Consider the following 19992-nt stretch of genomic DNA (forward strand, 5'->3'; position numbering starts at 1 on the left):
AGTTTTACTATTGTTTACGCAGTTACGACTCAAGTAAGAATTGTTTTGAAGAGAATATGTTTTAACTTATTGGTAGGTTACATCATAATCATGTTCACACACACGCCTCCCATTTTAGGGATTCGATTTAAATGTTGTGTAATTTATTGTAGTCAAGAGGGCAACACGTTTTAAGTGAGTCATTACTCTACAGCAGTCTGACTAGTTGCAGTGTCCTCTAGTGAATGGTGGACATGAGAGGCTGTTTCAACACAAGTTGAGCACTAAGCTACAGGACCTATTTTGGGCCACTGTCAGACTGTGTAGTCTGAGGATTGTATGGTAGYTGGGTTTGTGGTGAAGACTGATCTGTGTACAGTCGTGGTCAAAAGTTTTGAGAATGGCACAAATATTAATTTCCACAAAGTTTGRAGCTTCAGTGTCTTTAGATATTTTTGTCAGATGTTACTATGGAATACTGAAGTATAATTACAAGTATTTCATAAGTGTCAAAGGCTTTTATTGACAATTACATGAAGTTGATGCAAAGAGTCAATATTTGCAGTGTTGACCCCTTCTTTTTCAAGACCTCTGCAATCTGCCCTGGCATGCTGTCAATTAACTTCTGAGCCACATCCTGACTGATGGCATCCCATTCTTGCATTATCAATGCTTGGAGTTTGTGGGTTTTTGTTTGTTCACCCGCCTCATTCTTTATTCATGGCTGTGTTCTTTGGTACAATTGTGAGTGGGCCCACTCCCTTGGCTGAGAAGCAACCCCACACATGAATGGTCTCAGGATGCTTTACTGTTGGCATGACACAGGACTGATGGGTAGCGCTCACCTTGTCTTCTCCGAACAGGCTTTTTTCCGGATTCCCCAAACAATCGGAAAGGGATTCATCAGAGAAAATGACTTTACCCCAGTCCTCAGCAGTCCAATCCCTGTACCTTTAGCAGAATATCAGTCTGTCCCTGATGTTTTTCCTGGAGAGAAGTGGCTTCTTTGCTGCCCTTCTTGACACCAGGCCATCCTCCAAAAGTCTTCGCCTCACTGTGCGTGCAGATGCACTCACACCTGCCTGCTGCCATTCTTGAGCAAGCTCTGTACTGGTGGTGCCCCGATCCCGCAGCTGAATCAACTTTAGGAGACGGTCCTGGTGCTTGTTGGACATTCTTGGCCGCCCTGAAGCCTTCTTCACAACAATTGAACCGCTCTCCTTGAAGTTCTTGATGATCCGATAAATGGTTGATTTAGGTGCAATCTTACTGGCAGCAATATCCTTGCCTGTGAAGCCCTTTTTGTGCATAGCAATGATGACGACATGTGTTTCCTTGCAGGTAACCATGGTTGAGAGGAAGAACAATGATTCCAAGCACCATCCTCCTTTTGAAGCTTCCAGTCTGTTATTCGAACTCAATCAGCATGACTCCAGCCTTGTCCTCGTCAACACTCACACCTGTGTTAACGAGAGAATCACTGACATGATGTCAGCTGGTCCTTTTGTGGCAGGGCTGAAATGCAGTGGAAATGTTTTGGGGGGATTCAGTTCATTTGCATGGCAAAGAGGGACTTTGCAATTCATCTGATCACTCTTCATAACATTCTGGAGTATATGCAAATTGCCATCATACAAACTGAGGCAGCAGACTTTGTGAAAATTAATATTTGTGTCATTCTCAAAACTTTTGGCCACGACTGTACAGTACAGTTGAGACGAGCCCCAAATATTAGGTTAGGTGTGGTAGTAATCTTGAGTTCGTTAATGGCCATGTTCTTATTTTGGATGGTTGTGATTGTTATTTCACCTGCACCGTCACACTGTGGATGGCAGACTCTGAGTAAGAGGAAGAGCAGCTGTTGGTTATAGTGATGCTTTAGGTTATCATACGGTGATGCTAGTACTGACACTAGTTTGCCACTGTTTACAGCTATTTCCTTTTTCACACCTTTACTGCAGTAGCCTCCCCTTATTTAACAAATACCATAATCATATGTTAGTGTCTATGTGTCTAAGTGTCTATGGCTAAAAGAGGAGTGGTATAATATGTGTTTCTCTGAGTCCTTCCCTGCAGCAGAGCTTTGTTAATTGAGGGAGTTGCTTAGGGAATATGGCACAAGCTAATTGTTATTTCCTGCTGTTCTGTGCCCTCCCTCCCCAGTCCCCGCTGCTCAGTGCTCTACTCCCTGTCCTMTGGGATATTACCCTCCACCAGGGATGGTTTCACACACAGCAGCTGGTCTAGAGGGCCAGGTTATACAGTATAATCCTGGTCTGCATCTCAAATGGCACACTACTCCCTATATAGTGCACTACTTTTGACCATGGCCCATAGGGCTCTGGTCAAAAATAGTGCACTATATACTGTAGGGATGCAGATCTGGTGTATAGGGTAGGCTATACAGTATAGGCTTCTCTTGTTTGCATTGGCATGTGCAATCCTCGAAGATTAGGTTCTGAGAGAGACTGAATCCTGTCCAGACACACTGTCTCTATTAAAGGGGACAGGTCTCATGACATGGGTCATGGCTAAGTGAGAGTTGTTAGTCTAAAACCGTGGTCTGAAGCGGTCAGTGGATTAGAGCAGAGACTTAGTCTGCTTCCCAAATGGCAACCTATTCTCTACATAGTGCCCTACTTTTGATCAAAGCCCTATGGACCTTGGTCAAAAGTAGTGCACTATATAGAAATAGGGTAACCTTTAGGACACAGATGTATCTGCAGTAATATGGGATGCTAAAGGAATTACCCTATTAACTGAGCACTGCACCATCTGGCTTCAGAGGCTTTGTTTGGTCCACTCAGCCATGTGTCTTATCAGTAAACTATAGTTATATGTATTTGTTGCGTCAATAGCCTACTTCAGAACACTGCTGGTGCTCTGTGGTGTTTGCTCTATTTAATAGTTGCATTAAGACATTCCTGAGGTACACTGGAGCTCCCCAGGGTTCTGTGCTCTGTCCCCTCCTGTACTCCCTGTTCACCCACAACTGCATGGCCAGGCACGACTCCAACACCATCATTAAGTTTGCAGACAACACAACAGTGGTAGGCCTGATCACCGACAACGACGAGACAGCCTATAGGGAGGAGGTCAGAGACCTGGCCGGGTGGTGCCAGAATAACAACCTATCCCTCAACGTAACCAAGACTAAGGAGATGATTGTGGACTACAGGAAAAGGAGCACCGAGCACGTCCCCATTCTCATCGACGGGGCTGTAGTGGAGCAGGTTGAGAGCTTCAAATTCCTTGGTGTCCACATCAACAACAAACTAGATTGGTCCAAACACTCCAAGACAGTCGTGAAGAGGGCACGACAAATCCTATTCCCCCTTAGGAAACTAAAAAGATTTGGCATGGGTCCGGGGATCCTCAAAAGGTTCTACAGCTGCAACATCGAGAGCATCCTGACCGGTTGCATCACTGCCTGGTACGGCAATTGCTCGGCCTCCGARCGCAAGGCACTTCAGAGGGTAGTGCGTACGGCCTAGTACATCACTGGGGCAAAGCTGCCTGCCATCCAGGACCTCTACACCAGGCGGTGTCAGAGGAAGGCCCTAAAAATTGTCAAAGACCCCAGTCATAGACTGTTCTCTCTAATACCGCATGGCAAGCGGTACCGGAGTGCCAAGTCCAGGACAAAAAGGCTTCTCAACAGTTTTTACCCCCAAGCCATAAGACTCCTGAACAGGTAATCAAATGGTTACCCGGACTATTTGCATTATGTGCCCCCCTCCCCCACCCCCCCTTTTTCTCCCTTTAACTATACATTCATGTACATACTACCTAAATTGGCCCGACCAACCAGTGCTCCCGCACATTGGCTAACCGGGCTATCTGCATTGTGTCCCACCACCCGCCAACCCTTCTTTTTACGCTTCTGCTACTCTGTTCATCATATATATATATATATTAGTCACTTTAACGATACCTACATGTACATACTACCTCAATAAGCCTGACTAACAGGTGTCTGTATATAGCCTTGCTACTCTTTTTTCAAATGTCTTTTTACTGTTTTATTTCTTTACTTACCTACACACACACACACCTTCTTTTTCCCCCCGCACCATTGGTTAGAGCCTGTAAGTAAGCATTTCACTAAGGTCTACACCTGTTGTATTCGGCACACGTGACAAATACACTTTGATTTGAAGTGAGGATGCTTTGTCATTATTTGTTCGCTAGGTAGGCGGCATGCATACACACTTAGAAGAAACGGTGCTATATAGCACCTAAAAGGGTTCTTCGGCTGTCCCCATAGGAGACCCCTTTGAAGAACCCTTTTTGGTTCCACGTTAGAACCGTTTTGGGTTACATGTAAAACCCTACCCACAGAGGGTTCTACATGGAACCCAAAGGATCCTACCTGGAACCAAAAAGGATTCTATGGGGACAGCCAAACAACCCTGTTTTCTAAGAGTGTTTAGTTGAAGTGAATGTTGGCTGTTTTTTCCTGTGGCTGTAATTACTTATGCGATGTCTCACCACCAGTCCTACATAGACCAGGCAGCCCTGAATCACCAACCAGTCAGGAACAGATGACCAGGCCTAGGCACCTAGCTTACATGTCTCTGACTGCTGTGAAGAGAAGAGGGGTGGTGTCTGATTTGTTACAGTACGACAAGTGGTGCCTCTGCCTCTTCCTTAGGTGGATGTCAGAGAGAACGGCAGCCCAGAGATGCTCTTCTCTTATTCATGTATCTCTCTCTTGCTGCCAATGAGTAATTGATCCCAGAAGGCACCTATGTTAGAGCAAGAGGAGCTGGGTTCACTTGTTCCCCCAGAGATGTGGTTACAGTCCTGTCACTCCCAGAACCAGCAGCTTTGGAACTGTCCAAGGCTAGCAGAGCCGGAGTTTTCTGAGCATGGTGTGTGGGTGTGTAATGATAGAGCATGGCATTTGGGAAGAGGCCATTGCGGGGCGAGGAGTGTCATCTGGACTGCAACGGAATACACCCTGTTACACCCTCTACATATTCTACAACCGAAACACCCACATTACCCTCCATAGTGACTCACCCGCTATCATTGTCTAAAAGGGGACACGTTTTAAATCTATACGTAACAACAATCATACACCCCAAAATACTTTGGAGACACCACGAACCATGACCTAAACATAATGAAAACCGCAAGGCAAATAAACTCAGCAAAAAAATAAATTTCCCWGAAAAAATAAATGTTTTCAGGACCTTGTCTTTCAAAGATAATTCGTAAAAATCCAAATAACTTCACAGATCTTTATTGTCAAGGGTTTAAACACTTTCCCATGCTCAATGAACTAATAAACAATTAATGAACATGCACCTGTGTAACGGTCGTTAAGACACTAACAGCTTACAGACGGTAGGCAATTAAGGTGACAGTTCTGAAAACTTAGGACACTAAAGAGGCCTTTCTACTGACTCTGAAAAACACCAAAAGAAAGATGCCCAGGGTCCCTGCTCATCTGTGTGAACGTGCCTTAAGGTATGCTGCAAGGAGGACATGAGGACTGCAGATGTGGGCCCAGGGCAATACATTTACATTTACTCATTTAAGCAGACGCTCTTTACTCAGCAGCGACCTACAAATTGGTGCATTCACCTTATGACATCCTGTGGAACAGCCATTTACAATAGTGCATTAAATTTTAAGGGGGGGGGGGGGTGAGAAGGATTACTTTTATCCTATCGCTAGGTTTTCCCTTAAGAGGTGGGGTTTTCAGGTGTCCTCCGGAAGGTTGGTGGATTGACTCCGCTGTCCTGGCGTCGTGAGGGAGTTTGTTTCACATTGGGGGCGCAGAGTGCAGCGAACAGTTTTGAACTGGGCTGAGCGGGAACTGTACTTCCTCAGTGGTAAATGTGTCTCACAATAACTGTTGCGGACGCCTAAGACAGCGCTACAGGGAGACAGGACGGACAGCTTGATCGTCCTCGCAGTGGCAGACCACCGCGGTAGCAACACCTGCACAGGATCGGGTACATCGAACATCACACCTCCGCGGGACAGGTACAGGATTATGGCAACAACAGCTGCCCAGAAACTTAGACCAGGAACGCACAATCCCGCCATCAGTGGTCAGACTGGTCCGCAATTAGGCTCAGAGAGCTGGACTGAGGGCTTGTAGGCCTGTTGTAAGGCAGGTCCTTCACAGCCATCACGGCACAAGGTCGCCTATGAGCCCAAACCCACCGTCGCTGGACCAGACAGGACTGGCAAAAGTGTAATTCAACTGACCGAGTTGCGGTTTTGTCTCCCAGGGGTGATGGTCGGATTTGCTTTTATTCCGTCGAAGAAATGAGCGTTAAACAGAGGCCTGTAATACAAAAGCCGGACTGAGGCTTTGTTGTTCATTGCAGGCAATCTCAACCGCTGTGCGTTACAGGGAAGACATCCCCTCCCTCATGTGTACTATCACCGCAGGCGTCCATCCTGACATGACCTCCGACCTGCCTACCAGCATACTGCTCGTTCTGTGTGTGAATTCCTGCAAGCACAAGAATGTCAGTGTTCTGCATGGCCAGCGAAGAGCCCCGATCTCAATCCCATTTGAGCACCGTCTGGACCTGTTGAATCAGAGGGTGAGGGCTAGGTCCACCACCCCCCCCCCAGAAATGTCCAGGAACTTGCAGGTGCCTTGGTGGAATAGTGAGGTAACAACTTTCCACAGCAAGCCACTGGAATCTGGTGCAGTTCCGTGAAGGAGGAATGCACCTGCACGTACTTATGCAGCTGGTGTCCACATCAGATACTGACTGTTACTTTTGATTTTGACCCCCCCCCCCCTTTGTTCAGGAACGCATTCAATTTCTGTTAGTCACATGTCTGTGGAACTTGTTCAGTTTATGTCTCAGTTGTTGAATCTTGTTATGTTCGTACAAATATTTACACATGTTAAGTTTGCCTAAAATAAACACAGTTGACAGTGAGAGGTTTCTTTTTTCCCCTGAGTTTATATGAAAATATTAATTGGCTTATGTTTTCATTTAAAAAACAATACAACCATGATCTACTTCTCGGTACATTATTTGATTATACTGATTTGACTTTAGACTACCTGTTGGTATTTTCCGTGTTACTGTTCTCAGAGAACTTTGTATTGTAGTAGAGCCAAATACAGTTTTAAATGGACACTTCAGAGAATTCACTGGCCAGGTTGTTATCATCAGAAAGCCAATGAAGTCCTTGCCATCTCAGCAATAAAATAGGGTGGGCTTTAGTCTACCCGTCGAGAAGTTTGTAATTTGAGAGTGGGTGCATATGCTGAATTAGGAAGCTGCATGCTCTTAGCAACTGCAAACAAATGCCTCTGTGGAGCTCAAATGTCCCCTAGATGCATGTGGGTCATTCACTTTTTGCAGCATAAGTCATAAATACCCAGCTGCCACCAAATAGAGAGCAAGTCTCTCTCTCCTAGTGGTGTAAATATAGGTTGCTATGAGAACACCATGGCTCCCAGAGAGCATGCTGCCATTGTTGCTCTGTGGAGTGGCTGAGGGTATTCACTGTCTCTCCTCTGCTCAATAGGGGGGAAACTCAAGTGACAACCGACAAGAATAGCATTGGTTCTAACGTGTGGAAGAGTTTAAGAGCTTCTTAAGGTAGTGTTTTCCCTATGTTATTATAGCAGAGGTGGCTCTTAATTGTTGCAACCGCTGCAAAAAATATGATGTAATTTAATATACAGTACCAGTCAAAAGTTTGGACACCCCTACTCATTTCAGGGTTTTCTTTATCTMTACTATTTTCTACATTGTAGAATAACAGTGAAGACATCAAAACTATGAATAACACATATGGAATGATGTAGTAACCAAAAAAGTGTTAAACAAATCAAAATATATTTTATATTTGAGATTCTTCAAAGTAGCCACCCTTTGCCTTGATGAAAGCTTTGCACACWCTTGTCATTATCTCAACCAGCTTCTCCTGGTTTTGATGTCTTCACTATTATTCTACAATGTAGAAAATAGTAAAAAAATTACAAAAACCCTTTAATGAGTAGGTGTGTCCAAACTTTTGACTGATATTGTGTATGTATGTATGTATGTATGTATGTATGTATGTATGTATGTATGTATGTGTATATATATATATATATAGTTTATTCAAAAATGTTTTGTACTTTTTACCCCTTTTTCATGGTATCCAATTGGTAGTTAGTCTTGTCCCATCAATTTCCGTATGGACTCGGTAGAGTCGAAGGTCGAGAGCCATGCGTCCTCCGAAACACGGCCCTGCCTAGCTGCACTGCATCTTGACACACTGCTCACTTAACCCAGAAGCTAGCCACACATGCTAGCCACACCTCCAATGTGTCGGAGGAAACACTGTACAACTGGCGACTGATGTCAGCATGCACGCGTCGAGCCCGCCACAGGAGTCGCTAGAGCACGGTGGGACAAGGACATCCCAGCAGGCCAAACCCTCCCCTAACCCGGACGATGCTGGGCCAGTTGTGCGCCGCCTCATCGGTCTCCCGGTCGCAGCCAGCTGCGACACAGCCTGGGATCGAACCTAGGTCTGTAGTGACTCCTCAAGCACTGCGATGCAGTGCCTTAGACCGCTGTGCCACTCAGGAGGCTTTATATATATATTTCTGCTGCGATTCTGCCACGCTTTTAAATACATGTAGATAGCCGTTGGCTCAATTACTGGAAGTCTATGGGAACGCTAGTAGCAATCCACAGTCTCTCATTGATGTGTGCGGACAGTCTCTCTTTCTCTCTCTCAGCACTTGGACACCTTCCAAATGAAGGCAGATTWTTTTTTCTTCCTCGGTCCTTAATCAATAGCTAGTCTGTTGTGGTAMTAAAAGATCCCAAATGAGATGGCCAAAGATTTCTAAAACCAGATCAAGCTGCTTTAGCAGACAATAGGCACAATGGGGTGGACTACATAATTACCCAAAGAAGTATTTTATTTCCTGATATTTACTTGTTTATTCTCCTCTGTCCCTTCATATTATTATTATTATTATTATTATTAATACATTTTTAAATCAAATGTTCAATGTATATATTTTGATCAGAACCTTCATATTATTGTATGCTAAGAAATATTGTATACTAATGTCAGGAAATAGATTATTAAGATTTTCCTTTACCTTACACACAGTACACAAATAGCAGTATGTTCCAATAGGATCCTAGTTCCTATGTAGTATAGTATGTAGTTACTAATAATATGCAGGTATTTCATATGCTAATTATGGTCAGTAAAATAAATGTCTGTTGGAGTGAAATGGGTCACTTTTTTGTTTTATTACTCCATAGTATGCCTAAATGCACAGTGCCTACTTTTTAGAGCATAGTGCTCCCCTTGTTTGGGGCTAATCCCATTGTGTTGCATAGAACGGGCCATGACAGGTGTCTCTCACCACAGTGGTTGTGTACCAAATGGCACTCTATCCACTTTATAGTGCACCACTTTAGATTGTCCAGGGCCTATAGGGCTCTGCTCAAAAGTGATGCCCCATATAAAGATTAGGGTGCCATTTGGGATGCCGCTAGTGTTTCCCCTACCTTTAACTTCTAAAATGACAGGTCGTCATTGTGCGCGTCTCTCTTCATCAGGTCTAAACTGGCTCCTGCTTCTAATACACTACAGTCCCAAACTCGACTAACATATTCCACTATTTTAATAAGACCCAGGGAAGGAAGGAATATTTATATTTCCATAATTATTTTGTCAGGATAACTTATGAACCTCATACAGTACAAGCTCTTATCAGTCTTTCCTTGCAGAGTTAGTCAGTGAGTTGTATCTCCCACTGACTCACTGCTTCCTTTATTGTTGTCCAATATAACAGAGCATTATTGATATGAACTTGAGCCTGTGGCAGAAAGAGCACAGAGGGGTTGACTTATTCTAACTGGATAGTTGCCTAGAGGGGAGCAGAGTCTTATTTGGGCCTTGGAATGTGAACAGTCCCATGCACACAGAGACTAATCTCGTAATCAGTCTAACACAACACCAGGGTAACAAACTGCCAGGTCAGATTATAGAAGTAGCACCTATTCACTGGTTAGCTAGATACCCTACAGCTACTGCGGTTCCTGTGCTGTGGGGCTTGTTGTGATGCTTACACACTCCCACTGGGTCTAAACAGCTAGGTTAGGTTTCTAGCAGTAGTAAGCCACTCCTCTCAACACCTAGCTGGTTGGTTAGTCACTGGATACTCCCTACTGTAGTCCCCTGTGCTGTACTGTGGGGTGATGTTGTTGAACATATCATAGTGTAACCATACTGTAGCTATCTATGACAATCCCTACTGCAATGTAATCCTGCAATGATTACAGCTGTGAGTCTTTGGGGGTAAGTCTCTAAGAGCTTTGCACACCTGGACTGGACAATATTTGCCTGTTATTCTTTAAAACATTATTCAAATGGTTTGTTGATGATTGCTAGATAGCCATTTTCAATTCTTGCTATAGATTTCCAAGCTGATTTAAGCCAACACTGTAACCGGGGTCACTCAGGAACATATAATGTCGTCGGGGTATGCAACTCCGGTGTAGATTTAGGCTAACCCTTGCCGATGACGAGCATACCCATAATATGATGCAGCCATCACCATGCTTGAAAATATGAAGAGTGATACTCAGTGATGTATTGTATTTGCTCCAAACATTACGCTTTGTATTCAGGACAAAATGTTCATTTCTTTGCCACACTTTGTGTGTTCTTTGTGGTTGAGTCTGTGCTTGAAATTCACTACTCGATTGAGGGACCCCACATTGTATGTGTGGGGTACAGAGATTGGGTAGTCATTAAAAAATCATTATTGAATATGGATTCATGCAACATTTATTATGTGATTTGTTAAGCACATTTTTACTCCTGAACTTATTTAGGCTTGCCATAACAAAGGGGTTGAATACTTAATGACTTAAGACATTTCAGCTTTACATTTTTTTTAAATGAATTGTTCTACAATCAAAATTGCACTTTGACATTATGGGGTATTGTGTGTCTAGACACAAGATCTCAATTTAATCCATTTTAAATTCGGGCTATGACACCAAACATTGTGGAAAAAGTAAAGGGGTGTGAATACTTTCTGAAGGCACTGTATTTACTAAGTCATTGCCACTACTTCAAAAAAATGTTTTAACCTTTATTTTATTATTAGTATTTGTTTTATTTTGCCGAGGCACTTTGGGCACACTGGTTGAATCAACGTTGTTTCCACATAATTTAAATGAAATGACGTTGAACCAACGTGGAATAGACACTGAATTGATATCTGTACCCAGTTAGGGTTAATATAGAATTGTCTGGTGATGTCACTGAGCTCAAGAGAGAAAATGAAACTGTCCTTGATTTACAGATGAGTTTCAAAGGAAGAGAATATCATTGAATTTTCATGTATTTTGGAGTACAATGTCCTTTAAAAAAGTCACCAGAAGTGACCTTCTCAGTCATTCAACAAAATCTTGTATGTGTTTCCATTGGATTGTGTGTTCAATTAAAAAATATCTCGGGTTGATTCCTTTCACAACTGGCCAATGAAGTGGAGAGAGCGGACTGAGTGGTTCTGTGAAAGGTCCATTTGTAACCCAGTCACTGAGGAAACTGCACTTACTGCCCAGCTCAGTAACTGAGTTTTCTTCTCTCTTTAGGAGATTCTCTAATCGCCCAAAAGCGCGTGTGTGTGCGCGTGTGTGTGTGTGCGTTGGCTGACTCTGGAGACAAGGGAATGCTAAGATCTCAGTCTCGTTTGATATTGTTATCCCAATATCAAACACACAGTTACACAGGTGCAGTCTCCCTGACCCATTCATAGTGGTATACTGCAGTACACTGGTTTTGATCATGAAGTTCCTTTCATTTAATCGCCCTCTCTGTAGTGTTTTGAACAATTGTGGTTCAATGGTTCAATTACTCTGTGGATGGATGCCGGACTTAGTTATTAATAATTAACTTAGGTGAGGTTAGAGTCTAAGCACGGTAGTTTGTTGAATGTTCACATGCATGCCTACTCTCCACCTTCACAGAACAAGTTGTCTTCAAGGCTCCTAGAAGAGACCTTTTCCCTGTAGCCCCAGTCCTTGGGAAGGATTTATAAACATGGACTGATATATAGAACGCTTAATCAAAAGCCCAAGGACTGACTTGACGTGAGTGGTGCAGATTTCTCATACTGTTGTTTGCTCAGTAGGGAGAAAGTGTGTAGCTTTTGAACATACCTAGAAGCGAAAAAGCATTAATCATTGTAAACTGTATATTATAGTCGAGATAATGGTGTGTGCTGAGACAAAGCTACAATTTGTTCCTGACACGTGTCAAATACGTACAGAGTCAGGTGTAGTGAAAGTTAAGACCACTAATGATTTAGATAATCTTCTTTCAAAGTCCTGCCATCAGTGCAGTTAGCGCCATGTATTTTGGTGCAGTGTAGAGCTGCCGCCTGGGCTCAAAAAAAGAGTTGAACATTTATTTTATGCCTATTTATTCATTTATATATTGAAGCATTATACAGTATAATGACAGACATGAGTTTGGATGAATTGCAATGCATGCTGGTTATCTTTATCCTTGTGTGTTTAGATGGTTACATCATCTCTATACTGTATAAAATAATTGTTTTATTTATTTATTTGCACACAAGAAACTACAAAAGAATGTGATAAAGGTTTAAAAGGCAAACGAAAAGAGCATGTGCAGGAGGGGTTAAAAACCCAGAGAGACTTGTAGAGCACCTCCCCTTTTCTTATTTATAAAACAAGATAACTGCATTAAGTTTTTATAATAATGAACAAATCATGATAAGGAAAGTCCTTGGTGTCAGATTTGAATGGAACATCACATCAACACAGACCATTGTGACCCTGACAACCAATAAACAACCTTTACATATCTGGAGACAGACTTGCTTTTAAGTAATCTCTCTGAAAGACAGTAAGTTATTGCCATTCAAGTTGCCTCTATTATGTTTGTTGTCACCTATCCCAGCGCAAAACAGCAAAGTAGTGCGAAATCTTGTCTATTCTATTTCCCTTTGAATCGCCATGACGACCGGACTGCCTTTTCTGGGAGAAAACAAAACAACATAATTCATTTCTCTAGGTTGCCACAATCAGGCCAATCTGCAAAGGACAATTTCGCTCTAAAATATCTGATTATAAAACTAATCTTAACCCAAAACTTAGCCATACCCCTAACCTTATGCCTTAACCTCTGTCCGTCCCCCAGGAAGAGGATGAAGTCCCGAGCCCCTCCTCCGCCCCCGGCCCCCGAGCCCGCCCCCAGGAGAATCTTCCGTAACGCCGTGCCTGATGGGGGAGGCTCAGCGCAGGGCAGTATGGGCAGCATGGTGATGGACACCAAGGAGAACATGATGAGGACCAGCGTAGACCTCCACATCACTCTGCCTCAAGGCTACCAGACCAYCAGCACAGTGGACGGCAGGTGAGAGGCAACACGCACACACCAACACACACACACACGTCACATATGCACACATACACATTAACCCTTCGACCCTCAATTCACAGATTCGGTTATGTATGTGGATGTGGCCTTGTTTGGTATCTGATCAGAGAGGCCTTTCAAGGTTCCCTCAGTGGCCCAGAATCAGTGTGTGTGCGCATGTTGTGAGAAGCTGACCTGCCAGAGCCTCTCTAGCCTTAATGAGGGTCTCTCTCTCTTTCTGCTGGAGCAGTGAGTGAATCAGACCAGGCCATCCAGGACTCCAGCCCTCATGCAGAAAACAAGACAAGGGCCTCTGTTAATGCTTTTAATGAGTGGCATGTGAGAGTTTCTAACAGTATTTTTTTTAAACCAATATAGGACAGTGGTCCCAGGTCTGTCTGAAGTCTTGCCAACTGCTCTGGACAGAAATAAAACAGATCTGGGATCAGGCTCATACAGTGGTCGTCATCTCTCTCACTTGGGGCCGTCTTTTCCATTTCCTTTTACTCTGCGTGATGCTCTTTGCCAAGTAATTTGGGTAACACTTAATTTGGATAGTCCATCTTTAGACTATCAGTAACATTTCAACTATCTATCTATACTAAACAAAAATATAAACACAACATGTAAAGTGTGGGTCCCATGTTTCATGAGCAGAAATAAAATTAACATTTCTAATACGAACAAAAAGCTTATTACTTTCAAATTTGGTGCACAAATTGGTTTACATCACTGTTACTGAACATTTCTCCTTTGCCAAGATAATCCATCCACCTGACAGGTGTGGCATATGAYGAAGCTGATGCTGGGGACAATAAAAGACCACTCCAGAATGTGCAGTTTTATCACACAACACAATGCCAAAGGTGTCTCAAGTTTCGAGGGAGAGTGCAATTGGCATACTGACTGCAGGAATTTCCACCAGAGCTGTTGCCAGAGAATGTTTATTTCTCTACCATAAGCCACCTCCAATATCGTTTTAGAGAATTTGACAGTACAACCAACCGGCCTCACAACCGCAGACCACATGTAACCACGCCAGTCCAGGACCTCCACATCCGGCTTCTTCACCTGCGGGATGGTCTGAGACGAGCCACCCGGACAGCTAATGAAACTGTGGGTTTCATTTTTTTATTTTTATTTAACTAGTAAAGTCAGTTAAGAAGAAATTCTTATTTACAATGACGGCCTACCCCGGCCAAACCCTAACCCGGACAACGCTGGGCCAATTGTGTGCCGCCCTATGAGACTCCCAATCACGGCCAGTTGTGATACAGCCTGGAATCATACCAGGGTCTGTAGTGACGCCTCTATCACTGAGATGCAGAGCCTTAGACCGCTGCGCCACTCGGGAGCCCCTTTCGTTTGCACAAACAAAGAATTTCAGCACAAACTGTAAGAAAGCGCCTCAGGGAAGCTCATCTGCGTGCTCGTCATCCTCACCAGGGTCTTGACCTGACTGGTTTTCTGATCCACATCCATTTCCTTATATGAACTGTAACTCAGTAAAATCTTTTAACTTGTTGCATGTTGCATTTTTATATTTTTGTTCAGTATAGATTCACACGTTACTGAGCACAAATCACATCTCTATCCCTAACCTTAAACCTTATCTTAACCCTAAACTTAACCCTTATTCTTAACCTAACCCTAACCGTAACCTTAGCATACAGTTGCTTATCAACAGATAGTTTGTTGATAGTATGACCATCTGTAGAGCATTTACAGATGAAAAAAAAATCTGGACAATCCAAATTAAGTGTGTGTAACAGTCATTTGATTTCTGGGAAATCAGTTTTGCTGTCCCAGTGCATGATAAAGCCCAAGGGAGTTTCATCCAGGTGTCATAAATGTCTTGTAATCACCTGGTTCATGTGTGCAGGAAGCAGTCAGACAACACCCTCTCCATTATGGTGTGTAAGGGTTTTGTCACACTTGTCAAACTGTTTTCATTATGATAGGGAATACAGATCAATGTGTTGTGTTTCCAGTGTCTTGTCAAAGCCTCATTTGCTAGCTAGATATGTTATTCTAAGAAGAAAGTTCTAGTATAAATTAATGCATTGTTATTTTCGAGTGAACCGTAACTCCCCATCCTACAGCTAATGTGTAATGCATTATGATGCAGTTGTAAGACCTGTGATGAGCGACCTTTGCTCTGGTCTTTACGTGTTGGTTGTTCAGAGCAGACCTTTAGCACTTTGGTCATATGAGCTGTCTTCTCCCAGCAGGCAATAGAAAGCATCCTTGWGTTTCTCTCTGTCCTGGATTGACAGTTACCCTTTGACACCTCGTCAGTTGATGTTCTGTATTACATGACATGGGACTTCATATGATGCTCAAAAACAGAACATTGTATCAGGATTTATTAAGACATTCTACATTCTCAAGTGAAGGATTTAGGACACTGGCCAGTCGGGCTAGTAGACTGCAATTTTTACTAGCCCAGGTTACATTCTTCTAGCCAAATTTGTGCCATTTGAAATCCAAAATATCACTTGCCTGATGGGCTAGTTTGGCACATTTTCTACTAGCCCTATCTGCAAAGTACTAGCCTCAGGCTAGTTTAATTTCCATCCCTGCATACATATATTATAAGTAGACCGGATGGGTAATTTATTGTCAATTGACTAAGGCTAGATTTCCTATCTGTAATTCATTTAACTATCTAAAACGTCACTAAGTTCAGATCATTAAATCAGACTTTTATGTACCAATTTGCAGGCTTATCTAATGCTGTAAGCCGATCGGCATGAGTGCCTGCCTTTGCATCACCCAGTGTAATTACAGCTAAAGGAGGTAACCCTATCTGTCAGTCAAGTCACATCCCAAATGGCACCCTATTCCCTATATAGTGCACTACTTTTGACCAGAGCCCATAGCGGTCTTGTCAAAAGTAGTGGTCCTTGGTCAAAGAAGTGCTCTAACTAGGGAATAGGGACTTACCTTGGTCTACTTTGTCCCGCTCCGCTCTGACGAGCCTATGACTCTACCTCCACCTGGCTTCCTGTCTGTGACTCAGCCTGGCTTCCTGTGCTGCTTTTGCCTCTGTGCAGCAAGGCGCTCATGGACCTGTTGGTGGATCTGTGCAGCCGGTACCACCTGAACCCAGCCTATCACACCCTGGAGCTGCTGTCCAGCGAGGGCCTGTCCCTAGCCTTCAAGCCCAACAGCCTGCTGGGGTCCCTGGACGTTGTTGCCATAAGCATCAGGGAGAAAGTGTTGCAGGACAAAGTGGTGCGGAAACCTCCGCCTAAAGTGCCAGAGGTGAGTACCTACTGATCCTGACCCTGATATAGAGATCTGTGTGTGTGTGTGTGTGTGTGTGTGTTTGTTTGTTACTGAGGATATGTAGCTGCATTGTGATTGTGAATAAGCAATTAGCTGTGTTTTATTGTAACCTGATTCATAGTTATCCTCTGTTTAGTCTTCCATGAATGCACATGTATGTAGCACTTCATGAAGTTATTGGAAATGAGTTTGTTCTGGTCTGGGCCTTTTGCTGTTGTTGTAGTGCATGGGTGGGTATCGTTGACTGTTTTTGGGATACAATAAATAAGATGTTTTCAGCATTCATTGAACCTAACCTTTGACACCTGGGAAATATGATGTATGAATCTCTATGTAACCATTGCGATCGCCCTTCTTTACCTTTTGACACTAAATCGTGGCAGCAGGAAAGGCCACAAAACCCCGAAAGGGCTCATGCTAAGGTAGGCAGCAGGTGTTATAGAGCCAGTCTCTAAGTCAGTGGGATTATTACCGGCTCTCGGTGGCTGATTGAGTGTCTTCTCGCTCTGTCTCCAGTGTCTCCTACCTACCTACCTACCTACCTAGCATGTGAATTTTTCATGAGAGCCTTACCTTTAGTTACCATGCATTATTTCTACTCTACTCTCAGGCCTCCCTGGCCCTGGGGGCCCTGCTCCCCCTATCTCCCTTTGACCTCCCTTTGGCTGATGGCCATAGTCTGACACTATTTCACTCTGAGTCATCGACATTGTGGGTAACACTTTACTTAAAACCAATCGGTATAATGCATTATGATGTGGTTGTAATGCATTTTATGACTTGTAATAAGCATGTACAGTATAGCCCCCCTTTTGAACTGAGTGGTGTAAATTTAAGTAAGCATACATATTAATCTATTGATTTCGATGTATGGATTTTTATGTATTCCACTAACATTTGATAAATTGTTGCCTAAAAATATGCTTTAATTCTTTTTTTATAAGTTGCCTCAGTAAGTATTAGCAAAGAACCACACACAAAAACAGTTGTGCTTGTGATTGTTACACACTCTTGACTGGTAAGTGGTTGACATGATGTTTTCAGAAGGAGGGTCTTGAAGTCTGTACATTGTGTACTGGTGTGTGACTGTCATGGCCTCCGTGAGAACAGTATCTTTGTATGTCCCAAATTTACATTTACATTTACATTTAAGTCATTTAGCAGACGCTCTTATCCAGAGCGACTTACAAATGGCACCCTACTTCCTATATAGTGCACTACTTTTGACCAGATCCCTATGGGACCTTGTTAAAAGTAGTGCACTATATAGGGAATTGTGTGCCATTTGGGATGCAGGCTGTGTTCTTCATAACAACCACCTCAACCCTCTTAGTGCTGCTGGCACTGTTGTTATGATCTCTCTCTATGGGTACACCAAACACCCTGGGACTGACCAGTCATTGGCTGCCCACACACAGGCCCTCTGTCAGGCCTCGACTTGGCTCCCAGCCTCGGTTACCTCAGTGCTAGTCTTGAATGACCCCCAGTCCCCCCCCCCCCCCCGGGTCTGTCAACAAATGTCTACGTTCTAAGGGAAAAGCTGAAAGTAAAGCGTAACCTCTTTTAAGTGAGGTGGAGTGAAGTTTTTAGTTAATCATGGTTTATCTCACGAGTCTGACACCCACTTTTTGTCTCTCCCCCTCTCTCAATATTTTCCACGCTAGTTTTTCCCATTGGATGTGTACTGCTGAGATCTTTACTTTCATGTCCCATTTAATTACTGAACTTAGACATGGGTTCAAATTGAACGTTTTATTTCAAATACTTTGAGCGTTTGATTGAGCCCGCCTGAAGTGCCAGATCGGCATGATTGCAGACAAGCTCAAGATCAAACGAATACTATTTGAATCTAGGAGGTTCTCTAATACTCTCTAATACTGTATCCATCCATTGGCACTAAAGTCACTCTGTCTTCCCTGTAAAGAAAACGGTGCGTCTGGTGGTGAACTACCACAGGAGCCAGAAGGCGGTGGTGAGGGTGAGTCCCCTGGCGCCCCTGGAGAGCCTTGTCCCAGCCATCTGTGAGAAGTGTGAGTTTGACCCGTCCCATGTTCTGCTGCTGAAGGACAATGTCAGCAACCACGAGCTGGAGCTGGACAAGTGTCTGAGCGAGCTAGGCATCAGAGAGCTCTACGTACTGGACCAGACTCTTGGTAAATAAACCACCTTATACCCACATCTCCCTCTACCTCTTCCTGTAGAATGGTGACACATTTCTTGCCAACTATGGTCATTGGTACGACAATGATTATAGGAGTTGACAAGACAGCACAAACAGATCTGGGACCAGGCTACTCCACGTCCTCACATGATATCTACAGTGTTAGCCTGGTCCCAGATCAAATCAAGTTTGGAATGTTAAGGAGTTGATATTGTAGCACAAACAGATCTGAGATCAGGCTAACTGTACCAACCTATCTCTGTTAACAAACTATTACTGTTCCTCTTATTCTTCTCAACCTGTTTAATCGTATATTTAATTTGAGCTCTCTCCGTCATTTTCTGTCACGCTTTTAAACCCTGATTGCATCTATAATCAGCACTCACACGTGAGATTGTTTTGAATCAAAGTAACATGCATTACTTTCTTACTGCAGCTAGCTACATCTGCGCCTGTAATGTTTACATGGAGTGTAATTCAGTCTGGGATAGTTCATTTTATCAGGGTGGCGCTGCAGAATATATAATAAGTGAGRTTGTGTTTACATATTTGGTTAAATGAGCTTTGATAAGCACATGCCTTCCAGGGTGTGTACTCCTACCCCTATGACTCTGCCCTTAGAGAGGCAATATACAGTGGGGAGAACAAGTATTTGATACACTGACGATTTTGCAGGTTTTCCTACTTACAAAGCATGTAGAGGTCTGTAATTTTTATCATAGGTACACTTCAACTGTGAGACCAACAGTTGTTGCCTTCTCACCAAGCTGCTTGCCTATTGTCCTGTAGCCCATCCCAGCCTTGTACAGGTCTACAATTTATCCCTGATGTCCTTACACAGCTCTCTGGTCTTGGCCATTGGGAGAGTTGGAGTCTGTTTGATTGAGTGTGTGGACAGGTGTCTTTTATACAGGTAACGAGTTCAAAAAGGTGCAGTTAATACAGGTAATGAGTGGAGAACAGGAGGGCTTCTTAAAGAAAAACTAACAGGTCTGTGAGAGCCGGAATTCTTACTGGTTGGTAGGTGATCAAATACTTATGTCATGCAATAAAATGCAAATTAATTACTTAAAAATCATACAATGTGATTTTCTGGATTTTGTTTTAGATTCCGTCTCTCACAGTTGAAGTGTACCTATGATAAAAATGAAGACCTC

General features: G+C 43.4%; 1 protein-coding gene across 1 annotated transcript in view; it reads left to right on the plus strand.

Moving 5' to 3' along the window:
• The window catches only part of LOC111958641 (protein cordon-bleu-like), a 62503-nt gene that overhangs the window by 7684 nt on the left and 34827 nt on the right, over positions 1-19992 (plus strand). Inside the window, 3 exon segments of the mRNA XM_070437277.1 lie at positions 13165-13380; positions 16440-16650; positions 18599-18827. Of these exon segments, the coding sequence (XP_070293378.1) occupies positions 13165-13380; positions 16440-16650; positions 18599-18827 (656 nt within the window).

This window comes from Salvelinus sp. IW2-2015, linkage group LG35 (assembly GCF_002910315.2).
Source record: "Salvelinus sp. IW2-2015 linkage group LG35, ASM291031v2, whole genome shotgun sequence".
NCBI lineage: Eukaryota > Metazoa > Chordata > Actinopteri > Salmoniformes > Salmonidae > Salvelinus > Salvelinus sp. IW2-2015.